Here is a 19,093-nt window from a genome sequence, read left to right as displayed (position 1 = left end):
AGTGGATGGCCAGCTTGTGCGCATCTCAATTAATTTTATGGATCTTAAAATTAACAACTATGTAAACTTCCAGTAACCCTAAGTTTTGTGAGACTCAAACCGGTGATATTTAAAGAGCAAATCTATAGCCTAACTAATTGAGTTATACCTCTCAGAATTAAAAAAAAAAATTTATCTTTTGATAAATATGTATGCGTGTTTTGAAAATACAATTAATTAATTATAATATGGTGTTGAATTCCATATAACTATTTTGAGTTGGACTCCAACGCCACATATATAGCCACTAGCCCAGCATAATTACCATTAATTGGAAGTGATAATTGCTGAAAGCATTGCATTTTAAAACGAAGCACACTGAAAAAGAAAAGAAAAACTAATTCTATACAAAATACAAAATAACAGGCAACGATCTCGAAGTAAAGATATGCTAATACGTGTTATTTTTATTTTATATGATGGATATTTTCAACTAAAATTTAACATGTTCCAATCATATTCTCAGCATTAAATTGAATTAACTTAAGATCTTTTTTACGAATTCATTTTAGTTTAGATTAATACCTCGAACTTCCTTAATTGTTGTAAATTAGAACATTTATACTCGTTGGAGCATTAGCCTCCATTCAAGTCGAAGTATTAAGCACGAACCAACATTTAATCCTACAAGGAATTTTGAAATTTCCAATAGCTTACGATATGTTCTGGCGCTAATTAAATTAAGGAGTTCTAAATATCTAATTAAAATCTGGCTTACCAATTGCTAGTATATAGACAGTTTTTAATACCCAATAAATTATTTAATCTGAGCTGGAAAGGCGCGCCTGCCAAATACAATAGAGCAACGAAAAACCAACACGCAAGACGGCAAGAGCTCCGGTAGCAAGCTACGATGATGGGCCCTCCTCCTAAAAAAATATAACATAATACCAAGACCAATAACTCACACGTCAGGTATTAAACTGGTATATTACACTTGAGCTGAGCCAAAAGGCCGAGTTGCTCCATCTCTCGTTGTTTCTTTTATACCTGTGCTTCCACGCACATGTTGTCATTACCTACTCGATGTGGCATGCTATTACCAAACAACACATAACAAGTAGAGTTAAGTAGCCATTCCACCTGCCCATCAGACATGAAACCACTGTTTCTTTCCTTGTGAATATACGATTCTCGATTTAAAAGCAAGGAAATGTATTGTTTAACCTCGGTTTTGGATATGGGGGGTCAGCATTGCGTTCACTTTGGGCTGCAGAACTTGTGGTGTTTTCTAGCTAGCGGGTACAGAATGCTGCAAGTGCTAAGCTGTTGACACGGAAAATTGTTCACTAGCGACTCTGCTGTGCTAGATTTGTGGTGGATCATCTTGTCATTCACTATCGACTGCAGCTAGCAGAACTGCGATGATGCCAACGCATTTAGTTTGCTGTAGCTAAGAAAACAAGACACATGCTGCGTGCCTCTCCAGTCTCAACTACCTACGGAATAAAAATGCTCTTATTAAACTCTCCAGATAAGTACAATGGTCCCTTCGCGGATATATTTGAAAAGGATCAAGAGAGAGTTCGGAAATATAGGTTCCATCTTCAATCCGTCTATAATATGGGGCCAATAGCTGTATTCCCGTGCTTCTAACAAAGGCAACGATGAGAAATTGCTGATTGCATTCCATTCCATTTAAGCTTGGTTTGGCCAGCCCACAAACTAAAATTGTAGTGCTACTGCTACACCATAGTCAAACTTACCAGCATAAAAAACAAAAATAAAATTTAAGCAGAACTAGAATCAATCCCTCGGCCATGCATATGATTTTTATTGGATCCTCAAATTTTAATCATAAAAATATATTTTTTTATTCCATGATAAAAAATACTTTGAAATTAGCTCATACAATTAGCTAAAATTATGTTTTCTCTTGAATGATTTTAAGAGGAAAAAAGAAAAAAAAAACACCATCCAACAAAAATGGCTGATATAATTTTCTTCGTCATACATTTTCTACATGAGCTAGGGTTAGCATCTCCTTTTAGAGTTGAAATTCAGTCTCAATAGCAAATGAAATCATGTCCCATTCATAATTCTCACATTCTTTTGCGTAAATGATTTTTTTCTGGTCATGACAATATATTATTTTTAAATTAGTATTCTTATATTAAAGTTCAGTCCAACACTCTGGTTTAATCAAAGGAAAGTTATCCACAGGAGATTATTGTAACATATGCAATCATTTGTTGAATATATAATTAAAACGTAGGAATAGATAAAGTTGACATGCATTATTTCATGAATTAACAAGAAAAAAAATCAATAACTTTTCTAATCATATACTTGAAATTGAAAATCCCTCTAGATTCAATTTTACGGCAAGGAAATTGATGGGGATGGAATTATTAGATCAAAGAAGAAAGAAGGACAAATTAGCAAGTTTAGAAGGTTTGGGACTGATCTGTTAACAAGAATATAAGTTGGGTTGGTGGGTGACTGGCTGATTCATAGTCGTTGTTTAAAACAAAAAACAAAAAGGTTATGATTTTTTTACGAGTTAAAAATAAGAAAAGATTAATTAAATCAATCTATAAAAATAATAAATTATAAATAAAATTTAATTTAAATCAAGACGTTATCAGAAAAATGTGTCAAAAATCTCATTTAATTAAAAAATAGATTTTGATTTTTGAATTCTAACCTATACTACATCTGTTTTTTTTTTAAAAAATGTTTTAAATAATGTCTATGGATGCTATTTATAAATTAAATTGTTTTAACTTATTTTTACCATAAACTATTTATACAGAATAATTTTTAAATTATAATTGAGAGTAAAAAATAATTTTTAATAAATCATGAAACTCGCTCGAAGTCACAAGTCGAGAAATTGAAATCATGAGTACCGTAAATTTCCGACGCCATCGCAAACGGAGGTGGTAGGAAGGTGGGTGGATCTGAAAGAATCCAATCCTTACAGATTCCATGGTAGCGACTACCTTCTATATATATATATATATATATATAAACACCATCTGTCATAGCTATAAAAATAATAAGAAGAAGAAGTTGGACACCATCTGTCATAGGAATAAAAAATAACTAATTAAGTAAACACAATGGAAAAATAAGAAGAAGAAGAAGAAGAAGAAGAAGAAGAAAACAACGTTCTAATCTACAAGTTCTCTGCGATCTTTCTTACATTGCTATTCTTCTTATTACAGTTATTTTCCCAAATCACTCTACAAATATCTTTGACCATTGAAAGTAGGTGAACAGAGGGGGCCACATCACCTCGCTTTCAAAAGGTTTGGCAAAAGATAATTCAAAGATTCCAAACTTATTAAGACAAGGGAAGGATCCAGGTCGCTCAAATTATTTTATAATTCATTATCGGTGGGTGATCCTTCTTTTCTCTGTTTTTCTCTCTATCCTTCTTATTTGCTGTTTTTTGATTTTAAAGTGAAATAATATGAGGACACGGAGAATGATCTGATGTTAAGTATTCAAGCTCGGTTCATCAGTGTTTTTAGAATCTGAATATGGTATGCATTTTCTGTTGCCGCTGTGTGTTGACTTTCTTGATTCTTATATATGCAGGCCTTGTTTTGATTCTGTATATTCTTTATGCTTTCCAAGTGTCATTTTGCTTGCAGACTCCTACACGCTCTTCTATTTTATACCTTCTTCTTTGATTTTTTATTTCCTGATTTTTGACTTCTAACCACTACTACTCTTTATAGGCAACCCGATGATTATTTATTTTAAAAAAAAACAGAAGAAATCATTTCAGATTTGCTCAGTATGGCCTCCTAGGAGGCACCACGCAGAATGAGTGGCTGAATTTGTTTCTTTGCTTGAAGGGTTTTTCAGGAATACCTTCATCGATCATTCTACCAACAGAAGGGATCATCGGTATTGCGTTGAAAATGTATGTGGTGGAGAGCAAAGGTGGAGCCATAGCATGCATGCTACTTGCGCTCTTCTTCTTGGGCACATGGCCTGCTGTCATGACTCTCCTGGAAAGACGGGGCCGTCTTCCTCAGCATACTTACCTTGATTATTCAATCACGAATCTCCTGGCTGCTGTAATTATTGCTTTTACATTTGGTGAGATAGGGAAGAGCACGCATGAGGCACCGAATTTTTTAACCCAGCTTTCTCAATTAAGCGTACGTTGAGCCATTTAGCTTGCTAACTCCATCAGGCTCATTTATGCATTATGCCCCTCTACAGTATTCTGCATTGCTTGCTTTTTAGTATTGATTGTTCTGAGGCGATTCTGTGGCATACTAGGTTTAAGTCTCTTGTTTGCAGTGGCATCATATCACTGACCATTTGTATTTAAATCTACTAGGGTGGTTGATGCAGGACAATTGGCCTTCTGTTATGTTTGCAATGGCTGGTGGGGTGGTCCTCAGCCTTGGGAATTTATCCACACAGTATGCCTGGGCTTTTGTTGGTTTGTCGGTGACAGAAGTGATCACTGCTAGCATAACTGTTGTTATAGGTTTGTCTGTTGTGTGCTGAATGAATTTTTTTATGCAAGTCAATAGCATGTCATTAGACTAAATTCTTTTATTGCAATTGTTGGTTTTTTTTAACAGGCACAACCTTGAATTACTTCTTAGATGACAAAATTAATAATGCCAAAATTCTTTTCCCGGGTGTTGGCTGCTTCTTGATTGCTGTCTGCCTTGCTTCAGCTGTTCACTCGTCCAATGCAGCTGATAATAGAGCCAAGCTCAGCTGTTTGTCAAACGATGACAAACTTCGATCAGTGTATGTGTATTCTTCTATGGATAGTTTCAATTTTAATGTTATATATTATTTGATGCATAGTCATTTACATTCCCAGCTATCTCTTCCATGTCAATTATGAACTTTTGAGTCGAAGTTAGCTATTCATTCTTCATCTTTGTCATAAATCTTATCTCAGTGCTTGCAAACAATGAAAATGCCGACAATGCTAAGATGAATTTTGTTCACTTGCGAATTCTATTCTCATGAGGCAAAATATTCACTGGAATTTTGGCCAAACCAGTAAAGCGACTACAGAGAAAATATAAATTTTCCCTTTTCTTTTCATTGATTGACGATTTCGTTATCCAAAAGCAAGAGTTTTGGATATCACTGATGTTAGAATTAAAATTAAGCTTTTGCAGGGCTACAGACATCTCCACATCCGGAGAAGCTTTTCCAGAAAAGGGTATGCTATTTTTTGGACTTTGTCTTATCATATTATTTGCGTCCACTTTGTTTATCGAAGTTGTCCATTTATTGCCTTCTTTTATTCTACAGAAAGAAGGGCAAAATTTGGAACAGCAGGCTTCCTTGTAGAGCTTGAGAACAGAAGAGCAATCAAGGTTGGTGGTTTCACAACCTTATTCATTGTATTTTCTAGCTGAATTATTTTTTCTGTCCTCCCCTCTCCTGCACTTATTTCACTTAATCTGAGGAAATGCTATATTTTCAAACACATGGCCAAACACAGTACACTGTAAACTACTTAAGAAGTGGAAGCTACAAACAAAAAATGGCCATTTAGTGGAAAAAAATTGAAACAAGAAATTATGGCAGATAAAAAAAACACAGCATACTGGTGAATTGTTTCTTCATGTATTTTCTTTCTTAAAACTAAACAATAACTCGGTTCTTTTTTGTCTTTGATCACTGGCAGGTGTTTGGGAAGAGTACTTTAATTGGACTGGCCATAACTTTCTTTGCTGGCATTTGCTTCTCGCTCTTCTCACCCGCTTTTAACTTGGCATCAAACGATCAATGGCACACCTTGAAAAAAGGGGTTCCCAAGTTGGTTGTCTACACTGCATTTTTCTGGTTCTCGGTCTCTTGTTTTGTACTGGCCATCATTCTGAATGTCACCTTCCTCTATCACCCTGTGCTGGACTTGCCTAGATCATCATTGAAAGCGTATATTAATGATTGGAATGGCAGAGGCTGGGCGTTTTTTGCTGGTCTCTTGTGTGGGTTTGGGAACGGTCTTCAATTTATGGGAGGTCAAGCTGCAGGATACGCAGCAGCAGATGCAGTCCAGGTTAGTTTTAATACACACACACATGGGATGGTGCGGCAAATTAATGATTTTAAACAATTTTGATAGCTTCATGATATTTTGGACGCACCATTAACCCTAAGTTCATCTTAGAAAGTGCTCTTCATGTGCTTACCGTTTTAAGTGATGATCATTTGATTTACACTGGTGATTTCAGGCGCTTCCGCTTGTGAGTACATTTTGGGGCATTCTTCTATTTGGTGAGTACCGGAAATCATCGCGAAGCACGTATGTATTTCTTGTCAGCATGTTGCTCATGTTTGTCGCAGCTGTGGCAGTTCTCATGGCATCAGCAGGGCATCGAAAATGAATATAGTTTACCGTCGCAGTTCAATTATGATCGCATATATTGTCGAGAGGAAGAAAACTCCGTGACCACTTGGTTGGTTGAGATTGAAAATATCATGTATGAATACTCTCAATGGAAAGGAAATGCTTTCTTTCCATTAACACGAGAACACGGATTCTTAATTGCTTTCGCGAAAAGAATAAACAATAACACATTAGGGGTGGTGGGTGAAGGAAAAGTTAAAATGTGAAGAACAGTAGCGATTTTTTTTATTCAGTCAGGAACTTGTTGTCTCTATATATTTCCATCAATGAAACCCATTTGTTATCTTATCCTTCTGATGCCTGAATTCATTCGTATTCTCTTTCTTTTTTTTTTCCAATACATATACAGTTTGCTAGCTTGTCAGGGGTTTGAGATTCATTGTGTTAGAGATGGTGTTTTGAAGTATGGTTATGATTAATTTTTAAAGTGTTTTTTATTTGAAAATATATTAAAATAATAATTTTTATTTTTTAAAAATTATTTTTGATATTATCCAATTAAAATATCTGAAAACATAAATTAAAAAAGTTAAAAATTAAAAAAATAATTTTTTAAAAATACAAAAACAAATCTACCGAGCATAATTTACGTATTGTGGTCTACTGGTTGCGAACATCCACGGAGTGGGAGATGGCTCTGTTTAAAAAGTTAAAGATACGTTAGTCAATGGCAAGAGGTGGCGTCCTTTGGACAGCAATACATTGACTCGAGAGAAAAACAAACAAAAATGGTGATGGTGCCGTCCTTTGACCGCCACCGAAGATAACAAACGTGCAAACGAATTGGATTCTTAGATGATGTGTTTCCCTTTTAACCAGGCCTTTTCCTTTTCTTTCTTTTCTTTTTTCAGAAATGTTTTAACCACACTTCAGCTTTTCTTAGATGATGTGTTTTAGACAAACGAACACCCAATGCTTATAGAGTCTTGCTTCTTTTTTCCGTATCTTTCCACATATGCAATACTGTGCCAGTTAATTACCGTCTCATACTAGGATGTTTTTAATCAATCGAAAGATTCCGAATCAGTGGAGAAGAATCTGCTGTTATGTATGGAAGATTTCGATCTAACTTTAGAATCTCAAGACGAAACCTCCACTGGTTTTTTCCCCGAGATACTGCATCCAGCTTCACATCTTTTTTTTTCGGTTGGTACGTTAGCACTTGCTTTCTTTCAATGTTTGCACCTACTTTCTACTAGTTTGTAAGCAATTTATGTTCCTCGGAAATTCATTTTCTGGCATCTTTGATAATCTTATTGATGAATGTATATGTGAGTCAACGGTGTTTACAAAGCAACTGGCTTCTTCTAAATTTAGTTTTGACTCTGTATGATACTCCCTTTAACATAATTATACTTCAACTGCCTTGCATATTCTGTAATTTAGAACTCTTCTCTGCTGCAGAGTTTTTCTGGTGCATCAGACCACCTTTGATTTCCTCAAAAGATTTAGAAGTTCTCTCTTGAACATGTATCTAGTGGAGAGCAAAGGAGGAGCTATAGTATGCATGCTGTTTTCCCTGTTCTTCTTGGGTACATGGCCAGCTATTATGACACTACTAGAAAGAAGAGGCAGGCTTCCTCAACACACATACCTTGATTATTCAATCACAAATCTCTTGGCTGCTGTTATTATAGCTTTGACCTTTGGTGAGATCGGCAGTGGGAGGCCAAATTTTACGACCCAACTTTCCCAGGTAAGTTCTGTTTGCGATGTTATTAGTCTTATTCGTACGCTGTTAGTCACATATTGTTGCTTTTGATTATTGTAAGGTGATTTATTTGGGCATAATTTACCCGCAACATAGAAGCAAAAGTACACAAATGATGTTTGATTGTTCTGGCTTGAATGATGCAGGATAATTGGCCTTCTATTATGTTTGCAATGGCTGGTGGGGTGGTCCTCAGCCTTGGAAATCTATCCACACAGTATGCCTGGGCTTTTGTTGGTTTATCAGTGACAGAAGTCATTACTTCCAGCATAACTGTTGTTATAGGTAGTGTGTGCTGAAAGAAGTCAGACATGTTGGAAATTGGCTGTCTTTGTAAGGTCCGTATTTTTCACTCCTGTTTATTTCTCTTTGACAGGAACAACCTTGAATTACTTCCTGGATGACAAAATTAACAAGGCAGAGATCCTTTTTCCGGGTGTTGGTTGCTTCCTAATTGCTGTTTGTCTTGGGTCAGCTGTCCATTCATCTAATGCAGCCGACAACAGAGCAAAGCTCAAGGGTTTAACAAGTGACAACAAAAATGTAACAGAGTATGCTTTCATCTTTTCATGTAGAAAAGCAAAGTGTTTTTGTGCTCCATATGAAGTTACAATTTCTTTTTTGGGCCAGAGTTAGGTGAATTAACTGGCATTCTTGCTGATGCCACTGCTGATTTTAACCTTCTATCAGGACTGTAGGTTCTTCCGCATATTCGAATGAAGCATCTCAAAACAAGGGTATAGAGCTTGCTGGATCACTTCTATCGTTTCTTTTCAGCTCATTTGATTAGAATGACAAGGAAATTTTTTGCTGGCCTTCCTTTATGATTGAACAGGAGTAAAGGATATGGAAAATGGAAGTAGTACTCCAGAGAAAGCCAAAGCTGGAACAGCAGATTTCCTCATAGAGCTTGAGAACAGAAGATCAATCAAGGTTTGTGGCACAACCTGGCACTCATTTCTCCTCAACCTGGCACTCATTTCTCTTAAAGTGTTGCATCTAAATAGGCGTGTAGCTCTTTAATGTAAAACAAGTGGTTTGGCTGTCCTTACAGGTGTTTGGAAGGAGCACTTTGATTGGACTGTCTATAACTTTCTTTGCTGGTTTTTGCTTCTCTCTGTTCTCCCCAGCTTTTAACTTGGCAACAAATGATCAGTGGCACACCTTGAAGAAAGGGGTTCCTAAGTTGGTTCTCTACACTGCATTTTTCTGGTTTTCGGTCTCTTGTTTTGTACTTGCCATCATTCTAAATGTCACCTTCCTTTACCGCCCTGTATTAAATCTACCGAGGTCATCACTTAAGGCTTATCTTAATGACTGGAATGGTAGAGGCTGGGCATTTTTGGCTGGCCTGCTCTGTGGATTTGGGAATGGTCTCCAATTTATGGGAGGTCAAGCTGCAGGATATGCAGCAGCAGATGCTGTTCAGGTCAGTCTTTTAAGAATGCTAAAAAGAGCATACGATAAAAACTTTGACATGCATAACATATATTTCGAATTTATGATGTCCTAACATTCTACGTGGTCATTGACTTGAATGGGGTATTGGTTTCAGGCACTCCCACTTGTGAGCACATTTTGGGGCATACTTATCTTTGGAGAGTACAGAAAATCATCGCGAAGAACATACATTTTGCTTGTAAATATGTTGTTCATGTTTATTGCAGCTGTTGGGATTCTGATGGCATCGTCAGGACATCGAAAATGAGTGACCAACTGCCTGCTCATAGTCTAGACAAATTGTATGGGGGAGGATCGAAATACTATAAGTTCATACTCAGTTGATAAGATGGGGATTATTCAGGAGGTGCTTTTTAATAGTTAAAGCAAGCCCTGGATGGGTTTTGTGGAAGAAACGAGGGAAAGTGACCGCTCGATGAGGGCGGAAATGTATAGACACCAGGATTCCTTTTTTTTTCCTAATCAGTTTCCCTTTTTCAGAATAATGTTATATTTGGTTGTTTTTTTATATGCATTTTCCCCCTTTCCAGCATTTTTGTGTTTGAAAAAGACTGCCATCCCTATAAAACTCTGTATATTTTGAACTGCTGGAACCATCCCTTGAGTATAATATTTCTATAATTTCATTATTTTTCATTTAAAAAAAAAAAGTTGCAATGTGGAACGTAATTGCGATTGTAAGAAATAAAATAAAAATAAAACCAGTATATGATTATAAATTTTAATTGTGTAAGAATATACTTTAGTTGTTTTCTATGACAATCAAACACAAATGATCTCAATTTCATATGGAAACCTTTTGAATTGCTCGCAATTAATTCTATCATAAAAAAAAGTGAAGATTAATTAGTGATTTTAATTGATTAATGCTCAACAAGTGTCCTTAGTAATGCCAGTATCATTATTGTAAGAAAATAAATTATAAAAAGGAAACAGTTCATCATTAATCTATTTTCATGCTGATTGATAGAGGCCAAAAAAGTGCTTCGGCCAGTTCTGCCTACTGGGTGCTTCCGTTTCTTGTTTTGCTACATTTTCATGCTCGTGGGTTTTGGCAAAGAATGCTAACCCCGGCATGTATTTGTTTTACCTTTTTTGGGCCTTCCTGCTACTGTGTTGGCATTTTTCTCGGTGGAGAGACTTGAGGCTCAGAAAATACGGGCCTAGCGTGAATTAATTTATAAGCACTCGAATTTATTGGATAAATGGAGGCCCATCTGGACCAAGTTTTTAATTAGAGTAAAAACCCCGGGCGTAACAGTTACGCGGGGCTACCTGACGGGTTATAAATTCGAGCCATATCTTATGACCATCTAAAGTTTATGATCTCTCTTCTCTCTCCCCCGTTCTGTCTTCCAATGGCCAGGGTTTCAGTATTTTGTCTTTTGTTTTCCTCTTCCTTTGTCCTCGAATTTGGCTAGGGTTTCATTCTTTTGACTGGGTATTGAAGCCTTCGATTAAGCAGAGATCCAGAGTCATCATGGAGAAACTGTGTGAGTTCCGGTCGAACCATTCTGTTTTCACATCTCCTTCGTTTTTTTTTCCCGTCACAAGATGAAAAGTTGAAAAATTATGGCCTCGGCCTGAATTTTTACAGGCCTCAACAAGCTATACAGTCAATTTAATTGGGGCTCGAAGGATGCGTGCGGGATCTAACCGATCAATAACCCAGGTTTCGGTTTATTACAGACTACGCTTGGGGAATCCTTGTTCTTCATGTCCTCATACATGGTAATGTTGTGTAGACTGTAGAGTGTTTTAGAAGGGCTTAAAAAATTTATTTTTTGTTAGATAAAAAGCAGTTCGAAAAGTTATTTGAAAATCAGGTTTGGACCGTGAAAACAAACACTCATCTCGAGAAATTTTCAAGGACGCAAACATTTCTGGAGGATATGGAATTACCCAGGGAGCAGCTGGCTATCGATCTCTTTCCATGTAACCAGCGACGGAAAAAACAAAGAGAAAAGAGCAATGCAAGAAGCAAAAATATAATAAAAGGTGACAATTAAATTTTTTTTTTTCCATACAACGAGGAGCTGCAGATGTAATTCTAGAGCCTAGAATGTTGAAGTCATGGTTCAGGCTCATCCTTGACCATCCCCAATTGCTGTCTCGTCGGTATGGAAGACATATTGCTCACATTATCATCAGCAAAGGAAACGCAACTGATGTTATTTTCACTTCACTTTTTTTTTGTGCTAGTTTCTCTCAAACACGTAAGCGATATGTCATGTTGGGCAGTGCAGGTCTGTTTTTCTGCAAAACGGCATGTCAAAAATAATTTCGGGGGCTGTTTTTTATGCAGAAGACATCCTTTTGATGGGAACGCTCTCTCTCCATCTGGGGTGACAAAACCCCTCGGCTGCCTAACAAATCCAAACCACATGACTGCGGTGGACATGCATCAAAATTCAGAAGGCAAAAACTGATTCTCTATTATAGCCTCCAAAACAATTCGCAGGAGCAGGTGTGCTGCCCTCAAACAAGTTCCCTGTGGTTACTGCAAACCACCATCCCAGATCGTCAAGCTAAGCTATATAGTATCAAAGTGGTTCATATTACTAGTTCCTACAGAAAAGAGGTCATTGGACCATTAGCCAATGACATATCCAACTTTTTAAAGTATACATGGTTCTGGAAACACCAAAAATTCATAATTCTAAGCCTACCAAGAGCATCTATTGCGGAGCTGCTTCAAGACAAAGAGTTACCGTTCTCATATTATGGCACCACGGATGTGTACCATCTAAAAAGCCTCGCTCTTCAGTGTTCACGGCAGTATCAAGCCTCAGTTGATGGCCACGTTGTTAAATTAATTTGCTTTGAATGTCAATGAAGTAGTCGTCAATTTCTGCAATTCTTGCAATTATAATGCAACAGAACTCACGTATTACCTAGTCGATTTTATCATCTGATGAAACATCTGTCCAGTTCGCCTTCCAGATGACTGGAGGGGAAAGAAGGCGCCCTGTTTTCCAACCCAACGAACTTAGCTGCCAGATAAAGAATAGAAATGAACAAGAACCAAAATGTGTTAGTTAATCTATAAATAGTGTAGCTACCTTGACAAATAATAGCAGGGCGGTGATTCCAAGTTCTTCAATGAAGAATGGTGATATAGGGAACTTCAGAATGCAATAGTTTGGAGAGCCATCATGGATTCACATCTCTGGATATATTTATTCACATTGCTCAAAACATAATTGTGGACATTATTTGATCAGCTAATGTAGTAAGATTAGGCCCTTCATTTGTAGGGATACAAATGTTTATTTAAATAAGTAAATAAAAGATGAGGGATTAAATTTCAGATGCATGTAAAAATTCCTGGTTCCCTTGGTGACCAATTATGACACAGAGCACTGTGAAACAGAATGGCAATTACAAGTTCTTTTTAGTTATTGGTTGAAGTTCTGCTCAGTGTAGCTGTCAGATAAAGAATAAAAATCATCTAGAGCCAAAATGTGCCTCTAAGTTCCCCGATGAAGAACAGCAACAGAACTCAAATTAAGTGGGAAAGAGCAGTATTCCGAAAGTGAATCCATTCTGGGTTCTCCTTCAGAATTTGGTCATAGGGTCAAGTAAACGAGCAATTTATTGAAGTTAAGAAAAATTGAGAGAGATACCTTTTGAAGAAAAACTTCATAATGTTTATCCATCCATGACTGGCTCTCCAAATAGACAGATGTACTTTTTTGCATGAGTTTGGCCATAACAAGAGCGTGAATAAACGATTGCAAGACATCTGAAGCTGTTGAATTTTTGTGCATTATAACATTGATGATTCCCTTCCTCTCCACCAGCAAGTATTTTGCTAAAAAGACCAGCACAGACAAGCAAAATAAGCAATAGGTTTCCCATTAAAATTCGAAGTTTTTTCTTTATGATTTTAAAAACTGAAAACTGGAAGGTAGAAACTAGATCTTAACCTTTAAGATAATGAGATCCTGCAGAAAGCAACACCTCCTTCCTGTTTGAGAATATTGCTTGAACAGTTAGTTTTGTACACAGAACAAAATGTTTTAGAGCACTGATTTTGCAGAAGCCAGCTCAGATAAGTTTTGTGTGCAGATATGTCAAGATTTAAGCCATAATCCTAACTTGAAATGCCTTTGAAATATGCTAAACAGTAGTTCAATTATTCAGGTGCTTCTACAACAACCATTGTAAAAGCACCCACTGAACAAAACTACTTTTTTTCAGTAAAAGGTTGTCTACCTAATTGCTCTGAATAAATATGTCATTTAAAAAAACTGAAAAGGAAAAAAAGAAAAAGAAAAAGCAAGGGTACATAGTACAAGTACGAAACAAAACCTTGTAGTAATGGAAAGTTTATGACTTAAATACCCGAAAACTCACATTTCCTGGTGATCAAGTGAAGAAACTCTCACACCCAAGCGCACATTGGCATGTAGTAACTTGACCTTTTTTAAACTCCAAGAAGTGATCCATGTTGGTAAAACATGTTCCATTCTAGAGACCTGCTCAGGAGAGAGAACTGGCAACAAATTCAGGTAATGGCGTCAAAATCAAGAAAAATAGATAGATAAACAAATTCACCTCCAGCTTGCCAACAGGTTAGATCAGGTAAGTAAGCTCATGAAATAGAGTGAGTTTTCATTAAAAAGGAAAAGAATCAATTTGGATGATCATGCCAGAACTTTGTTGCCTTTTTTTGGGCGATTAGCCACTATTGACAAAACCATTACCTTGGCCAGTCTCCATGAAATGCTGGAAGAGAATAGCGCTCCTCTCAATATTTAAAGAAGTCAAAGCAAGGCACCCAACAGCCCTGTAGTTTGCTGCACATGAAAATGATAACATTAATTGCAGACATAAAGCCAGATGTAACATGAGATGACCACAAAACTATATTATTATTATTATAAGTCATGGTTATGCAAACAAGGAGGTAGAGAAACTATAGGTTTCTGAGTTGGTCACCATGAAAGGACAAGTCTTACTGTCCATCTATTGCTGAACTAAGCAAATAGATCTAGAAACCAGAAAAAGTGTACCTCTTGCCACCCTTCAATTTAGGTGCCAATTTTTTTTTCATTGAGATTATTATGATCTAGTTCTTCGGCCATAAAGACAACATGAAAATTGATATGAATAAGTCATTCTCATTCATGAACCCATGTATAATTTTCCTGATTGTTCCTTGAAGGTGAGTATGTTCCTCGGTCAGAAATAATTCTCTATGTCGGAAACCAGAGCACAAGAGCTTACCATACATATGGAACACGGTGAGAGAAAGAAAAGAAAACCAAATGGCTAGAGGGAGTCCCATTGTTATTCGAGCGAGGATCATTCCTAAGGCCATGCCAATCATTGTTGCGACTGTTTCTTGACTTCCTTCCTATAAATATATAGGAGCGAGTCAATAGCTGTACTAGCAACCAAAAAAACTCTTGAGGTTGTCATGCAAGGGTCAGAATAGCAGTAATGGTACCTTGGCAGATATATCTGCAGCATTGTTCTGAAGGGCAAAATGCTGAGTCAAAGCAGCTCTAGTTGCACCACTAGCAACACCAGCTAATCATAGAAAAAAAGGAGAAGGAAAAGGAAAAGGAAAAAAGGAGATAAATCAAATGATGATCACTGAGCATTTATGTTTATCTAATTTTTTATATTCTATCCCGCAGGTGTGTCAGATATATTGTAGCAAACTAGTTAAATTCTATTGTTAGCTTCATATTTCTTTTGCATATTTTTAAATAATAAATGCCAGCAATAGTTAATCAACCATTTCATTAGCAAGATAGAATCAGACCAGGCTGTTTTTCTTTTTTTGGCCTTAACATTATCACTATGACCAACAATATAAATAATTACACAACAAAAATTCTAATAAGCAGTTTTCAGACAGTTTCTACAGGTCCCCACACCAGGCATTTAAGCTATGAGGATACTTACTGAATGATCTTGATAAGCTTCCTAAGCAAACAACAAAAATAAAAGCGGAAGGAAACAAAGGGGAAAGAAGGTCCATCAACATTCCTGCAGCCAAATTGACAAACTTTCTCATAAATTTTGGACATAAGGAAAAAAATAATTTGAGAAACCATGGAGAATAACTACAAAATAGAATGTCAGATGCCAATATGGAGCAAAAGTTTGTGTGTGCACTGTACACCTTCTGGAGAAGGAGAGAGACAGCAGGGCATACCGAGATCATTCATAAGGTCAGCAACTAAACGCCACATCTTGGCATTGCTATCCAGGTCTGAGCCCTGAGAAGCACAAAATTACCCAGTTTCATATAATCTTGAAATGAACCAAAAAAGAAAAAGGGCAGAAAGAAAGAAAGAACAAAAGAAAAGGTGGTTTGCATCAATCGCCAAACTCTACCTAGAGCATTTTTAAATAGGCAGGAAAACTAGAGCACTTCACAAGTGGAAGAGTTAAGATAATCCCCAGAGACCAGAAAAACAAAAGGGGTGCAATCACAAAAGTATGCAACAATAAACCTGGTAAAATGTAAAGAGTATGCCTCCAAGCATTCCTGTTAAGTCCCTCAAAAACCACTGCAAACAAAAACTCAGTTCTCAATATTATTTATAAACTTTTTTAAAAAAAAAGCCCCTCACAAATTTCAAAAAACTTTCAATTCATATTACCTGTGTAGCTGTAGAAAGCCAAAGATAATAATTAAAAAAAAAAAACTATTATAGTACCTGAAATGTGGCACCAATGACAGTAGCTGATTTCTCACCAACCCCAATTGCACTCAAGAGAGCCTTCAACACAATTTGAGGAAACAAGTTTTTTTTATATATTTGTTTTTTGACAATCATATGATTATTACAAGTATGATCAAATAGAGCTTACTTGTGTTGAAAGCATGGTCCTTATGTAAGTTGAAAGACCCTTTAGAACCAAATCAAGCCATCAATTCATCAGCTATGATAGATTACCACGGAAGGTTCTTTTTTAATAAAATTCATAAATTAATGATAATACCTGCAATGAATCCCATACTTGAAAAGGGGCATAATCTGGTGTTACACTGCTTGGAAATCCCTGCGTTCCCTCACTCCAACGGAATTTCAATTAATTAGTTAAATAAATTGAATAGTAATTTTGTTTTTTGGCCAAAGAAGAATTAAGAGAAAAGAAAGGGGGGAAGGGGGAGGGCTTGCCTCGGGTACAAACGCTTGAAGGACTCGTCTCCAGACGTGATTAAAACGACTTCCAGATCTGCGCATTAAACATGATTCAATTCAAAATGATGAATACAGAAGAAGCAAAAGAGAGTGAAGGTATATATATATATAAAGGTGACCTCTGGATGGATAGATAAGGAGAAGTAGTTATAGTCGCAGTTTTAAAGAGTTTTGATGAAGAAGATCCATTCCATTCTTCGATTATAAATTTTGATGATGATGATGATGATGATGATCTAGTCTCTTTATTTGCTGATACCATTTCTTCCATTGATGATGATGATGATCCACAGAGTTGACTCGACTGGACTCGATACTCTGCTCTACTTCAGCTCCTTCCTTGGCTGCCTATGTAATATGTATTATTATTCCTTGAAAACGACTTCGTTTTCAACGTAATACATCAGCAGCTGACCTGAATGCTCTGGGTCTTTTCCTTTTCCTTTTCTTTTTTTTTCTTTACCGTTCAGGGTCTGTTTGGTTTTCAAAAATTTCAAAGTATCATCTGTTTTTTTTCTTGTTGTGTGTGCAATCCATATTGAGGGCAATGGAATTTATTTATTTTTTAATCAATTTTTTCGCTGTTAAGGATTCATTATTTAGTATCAATTAATTATAAGTAACGGGTAAATGTAAAAGGTGTGGAGGGAAATAGCATAGCACTGAGCCACTGACTGACTTTCTGTGACTCTTATTAAATTAAATTGGAGGCTAATTTGTATGGGAATGACGAGATTGAAAAATGCAAGACTAAAGTGACAAGTACCGAGGGAATTAAAGGCTTTATCAAGGTTTTGGCGAAGTGTAATCCCTAAACTTTTCAAATTATAAATACTGGGTTCATTTAGTTTCTAAAATTTAAGCGCAAAATCAAATTGGTCTCAGACTTCATTTTTATTTTATTTTTTGATCCTTGATTTGAGAAAAATGAAATAAAATTATTGGAATCCAACTCTAAGAAAAAATAATTCTTTTGGCATCGATTTTGTCTATAAAAATAGTTGATATTGGTGTCACATTATCTCATTTGACGAGGAGAATTCATAATAGGTGTTTTTTTTATCTTAAAATTGCCTAGAAAAACATATCTTCACTCAGTAAAAAATTCTTTGGGCATCGATTTTGTCTATAAAAATAGTTGATATTGGTGTTAAATTGCTTCATTTGACAAAGAGAGCTCACAATAGGTGTTTTTTTAATCTTGAAATTGCCTAGAAAAACATATCTTCAATCGGTAAATTTTTTTTGTTTTGGGTTGATTTCATATTTTAGGACAGTCTTTTAAGTTTATAAAGGAGTTTATTAAGTTCCCTGAGATTTATTTCTAGGTGATTTTGGATTTTATGATGCTTTTTAAAGGTCATGAATGGAAAAACATAACTCAGCTTAGTAATGAGATTTTTATCCAAAAAAAAACTTTTGCCTCAATTTTTTTTTCCAAACAAAAATGGTCAATAGCAAATAACATGTCATCTAATTTTTTTTTTCAAAGAAAATTATGGCGGATGACATCTAAAATTAAAAACAAATTACGGGATCAAATGTGGGACGCGCTAGCCATTACTATATGAGTCAGGAACGCTGGCCTTTTTCTTAAAAATTAATCAATGCCTTTTTATATGTATTTTTTTCAAAAAAAAATCATATTTAAATAATAACATATGTTATCTAACTTTTTTTTTTCAAAGAAAATTATGGCGGATGACATCTAAAATTAAAAACAAATTAAGGGATCAAATGTGGGACACGCTAGCCATTACTATATGAGTTAGGAACGCTGACCTTTTCCTTACAAATTAATCAATGCCTTTTTATATGTATTTTTTTCAAAACAAAATAAAAAATCATATTTAAACAATAACACATGTCATCTAACTTTTTTTTTAAAAGAAAATTATGACTGATGACATCTAAAATTAAAAACAAATTAAGGGATCAAATGTGGGACGCGCTAGCCATTACTATATGAGTCAGGAACGCTGGCCTTTTCCTTAAAAATTAATCAATGCCTTTTTATATGTATATTTTTCAAAAAAAAATCATATTTAAACAATAACAATAAGGACCATAGTATATTTACCGAGGTAGAAGAGAAATGAAAGAAGAAGAAAAAAAGTCACTGGTAAATACACCGGCCACATTTGGAGTACACCTGAATCAACTAAGATGGCAAAAAAAATTTGATAGTTAGAAACCGCCGCACGCACTACTCAAAGTGTGCAACGATTCCAATAGACACGCGCCAACAACTTTTTATTAAAAAAAAATTATTTTAAAAGGGAATTACGTTACTACTCTAAACCAAATTTATAATTAACAACAAAACCTAGGCTAAGAGACCCAAATGACCCTTACTATAAT

The 19,093-nt window shown here is 35.8% G+C and overlaps 3 protein-coding genes, 1 long non-coding RNA gene and 1 other non-coding gene across 10 annotated transcripts; 3 read left to right on the top strand and 2 right to left on the bottom strand.

Annotated features, from left to right (window-relative positions):
• Positions 1 to 814: 814 nt before the first annotated feature.
• Positions 815 to 1,006, bottom strand: LOC133706091 (U2 spliceosomal RNA). Its single transcript, XR_009844436.1, has one exon. It is a non-coding gene; the product is annotated as a U2 spliceosomal RNA (small nuclear RNA).
• Positions 1,007 to 3,066: 2,060 nt separating this feature from the next.
• LOC133704615 (ureide permease 1-like) lies at positions 3,067 to 6,679 on the top strand. Of its 5 annotated transcripts, none has more exons than XM_062129496.1 (8): positions 3,067 to 3,381; positions 3,859 to 4,157; positions 4,357 to 4,495; positions 4,593 to 4,767; positions 5,142 to 5,194; positions 5,287 to 5,351; positions 5,666 to 6,040; positions 6,216 to 6,679. In XM_062129496.1, exons 2-8 carry the CDS (start codon positions 3,915 to 3,917, stop codon positions 6,366 to 6,368), a joined length of 1,203 nt encoding a protein of 400 aa, XP_061985480.1. In that variant the 5' UTR covers positions 3,067 to 3,381; positions 3,859 to 3,914; the 3' UTR covers positions 6,369 to 6,679. The 5 variants fall into 5 exon arrangements, with proteins under 5 accessions (XP_061985480.1, XP_061985478.1, XP_061985479.1 ...); XM_062129494.1 differs by having other exon boundaries at positions 3,849 to 4,157; XM_062129495.1 differs by lacking the exon at positions 3,067 to 3,381 and adding an exon at positions 3,388 to 3,530.
• A 538-nt stretch (positions 6,680 to 7,217) lies between these two features.
• LOC133704285 (ureide permease 1-like) lies at positions 7,218 to 10,095 on the top strand. Of its 2 annotated transcripts, none has more exons than XM_062129075.1 (8): positions 7,218 to 7,537; positions 7,796 to 8,087; positions 8,249 to 8,387; positions 8,479 to 8,653; positions 8,793 to 8,839; positions 8,938 to 9,035; positions 9,157 to 9,531; positions 9,658 to 10,095. In XM_062129075.1, the coding sequence occupies exons 2-8, from the start codon at positions 7,860 to 7,862 to the stop codon at positions 9,808 to 9,810; spliced, it is 1,215 nt and encodes a 404-aa protein (XP_061985059.1). In that variant the 5' UTR covers positions 7,218 to 7,537; positions 7,796 to 7,859; the 3' UTR covers positions 9,811 to 10,095. The 2 variants fall into 2 exon arrangements, with proteins under 2 accessions (XP_061985059.1, XP_061985058.1); XM_062129074.1 differs by having other exon boundaries at positions 7,218 to 7,541.
• Positions 10,096 to 10,893: 798 nt separating this feature from the next.
• On the top strand, positions 10,894 to 12,420 carry LOC133705667 (uncharacterized). The gene is made up of 2 exons (XR_009844325.1): positions 10,894 to 11,056; positions 11,161 to 12,420. It is a non-coding gene; the product is annotated as an uncharacterized LOC133705667 (long non-coding RNA).
• On the bottom strand, positions 11,974 to 17,203 carry LOC133705666 (protein root UVB sensitive 3). Its single transcript, XM_062130994.1, has 16 exons — positions 16,852 to 17,203; positions 16,709 to 16,766; positions 16,530 to 16,589; positions 16,398 to 16,436; positions 16,244 to 16,306; positions 16,037 to 16,093; positions 15,736 to 15,799; positions 15,483 to 15,566; positions 15,019 to 15,101; positions 14,796 to 14,925; positions 14,273 to 14,365; positions 13,923 to 14,061; positions 13,493 to 13,533; positions 13,190 to 13,377; positions 12,458 to 12,556; positions 11,974 to 12,383 (listed from the first exon to the last, which is right to left on the bottom strand). The coding sequence occupies exons 1-15, from the start codon at positions 17,001 to 17,003 to the stop codon at positions 12,458 to 12,460; spliced, it is 1,350 nt and encodes a 449-aa protein (XP_061986978.1). The 5' UTR covers positions 17,004 to 17,203; the 3' UTR covers positions 11,974 to 12,383.
• Between the last annotated feature and the right edge of the window lie 1,890 nt (positions 17,204 to 19,093).

Source organism: Populus nigra, chromosome 10 (assembly GCF_951802175.1).
Source record: "Populus nigra chromosome 10, ddPopNigr1.1, whole genome shotgun sequence".
NCBI classification, from domain to species: domain Eukaryota; kingdom Viridiplantae; phylum Streptophyta; class Magnoliopsida; order Malpighiales; family Salicaceae; genus Populus; species Populus nigra.
The sequence above is the reverse complement of the archived record's forward strand: the minus strand, read 5'-3'. Positions and strand labels throughout refer to the sequence as shown.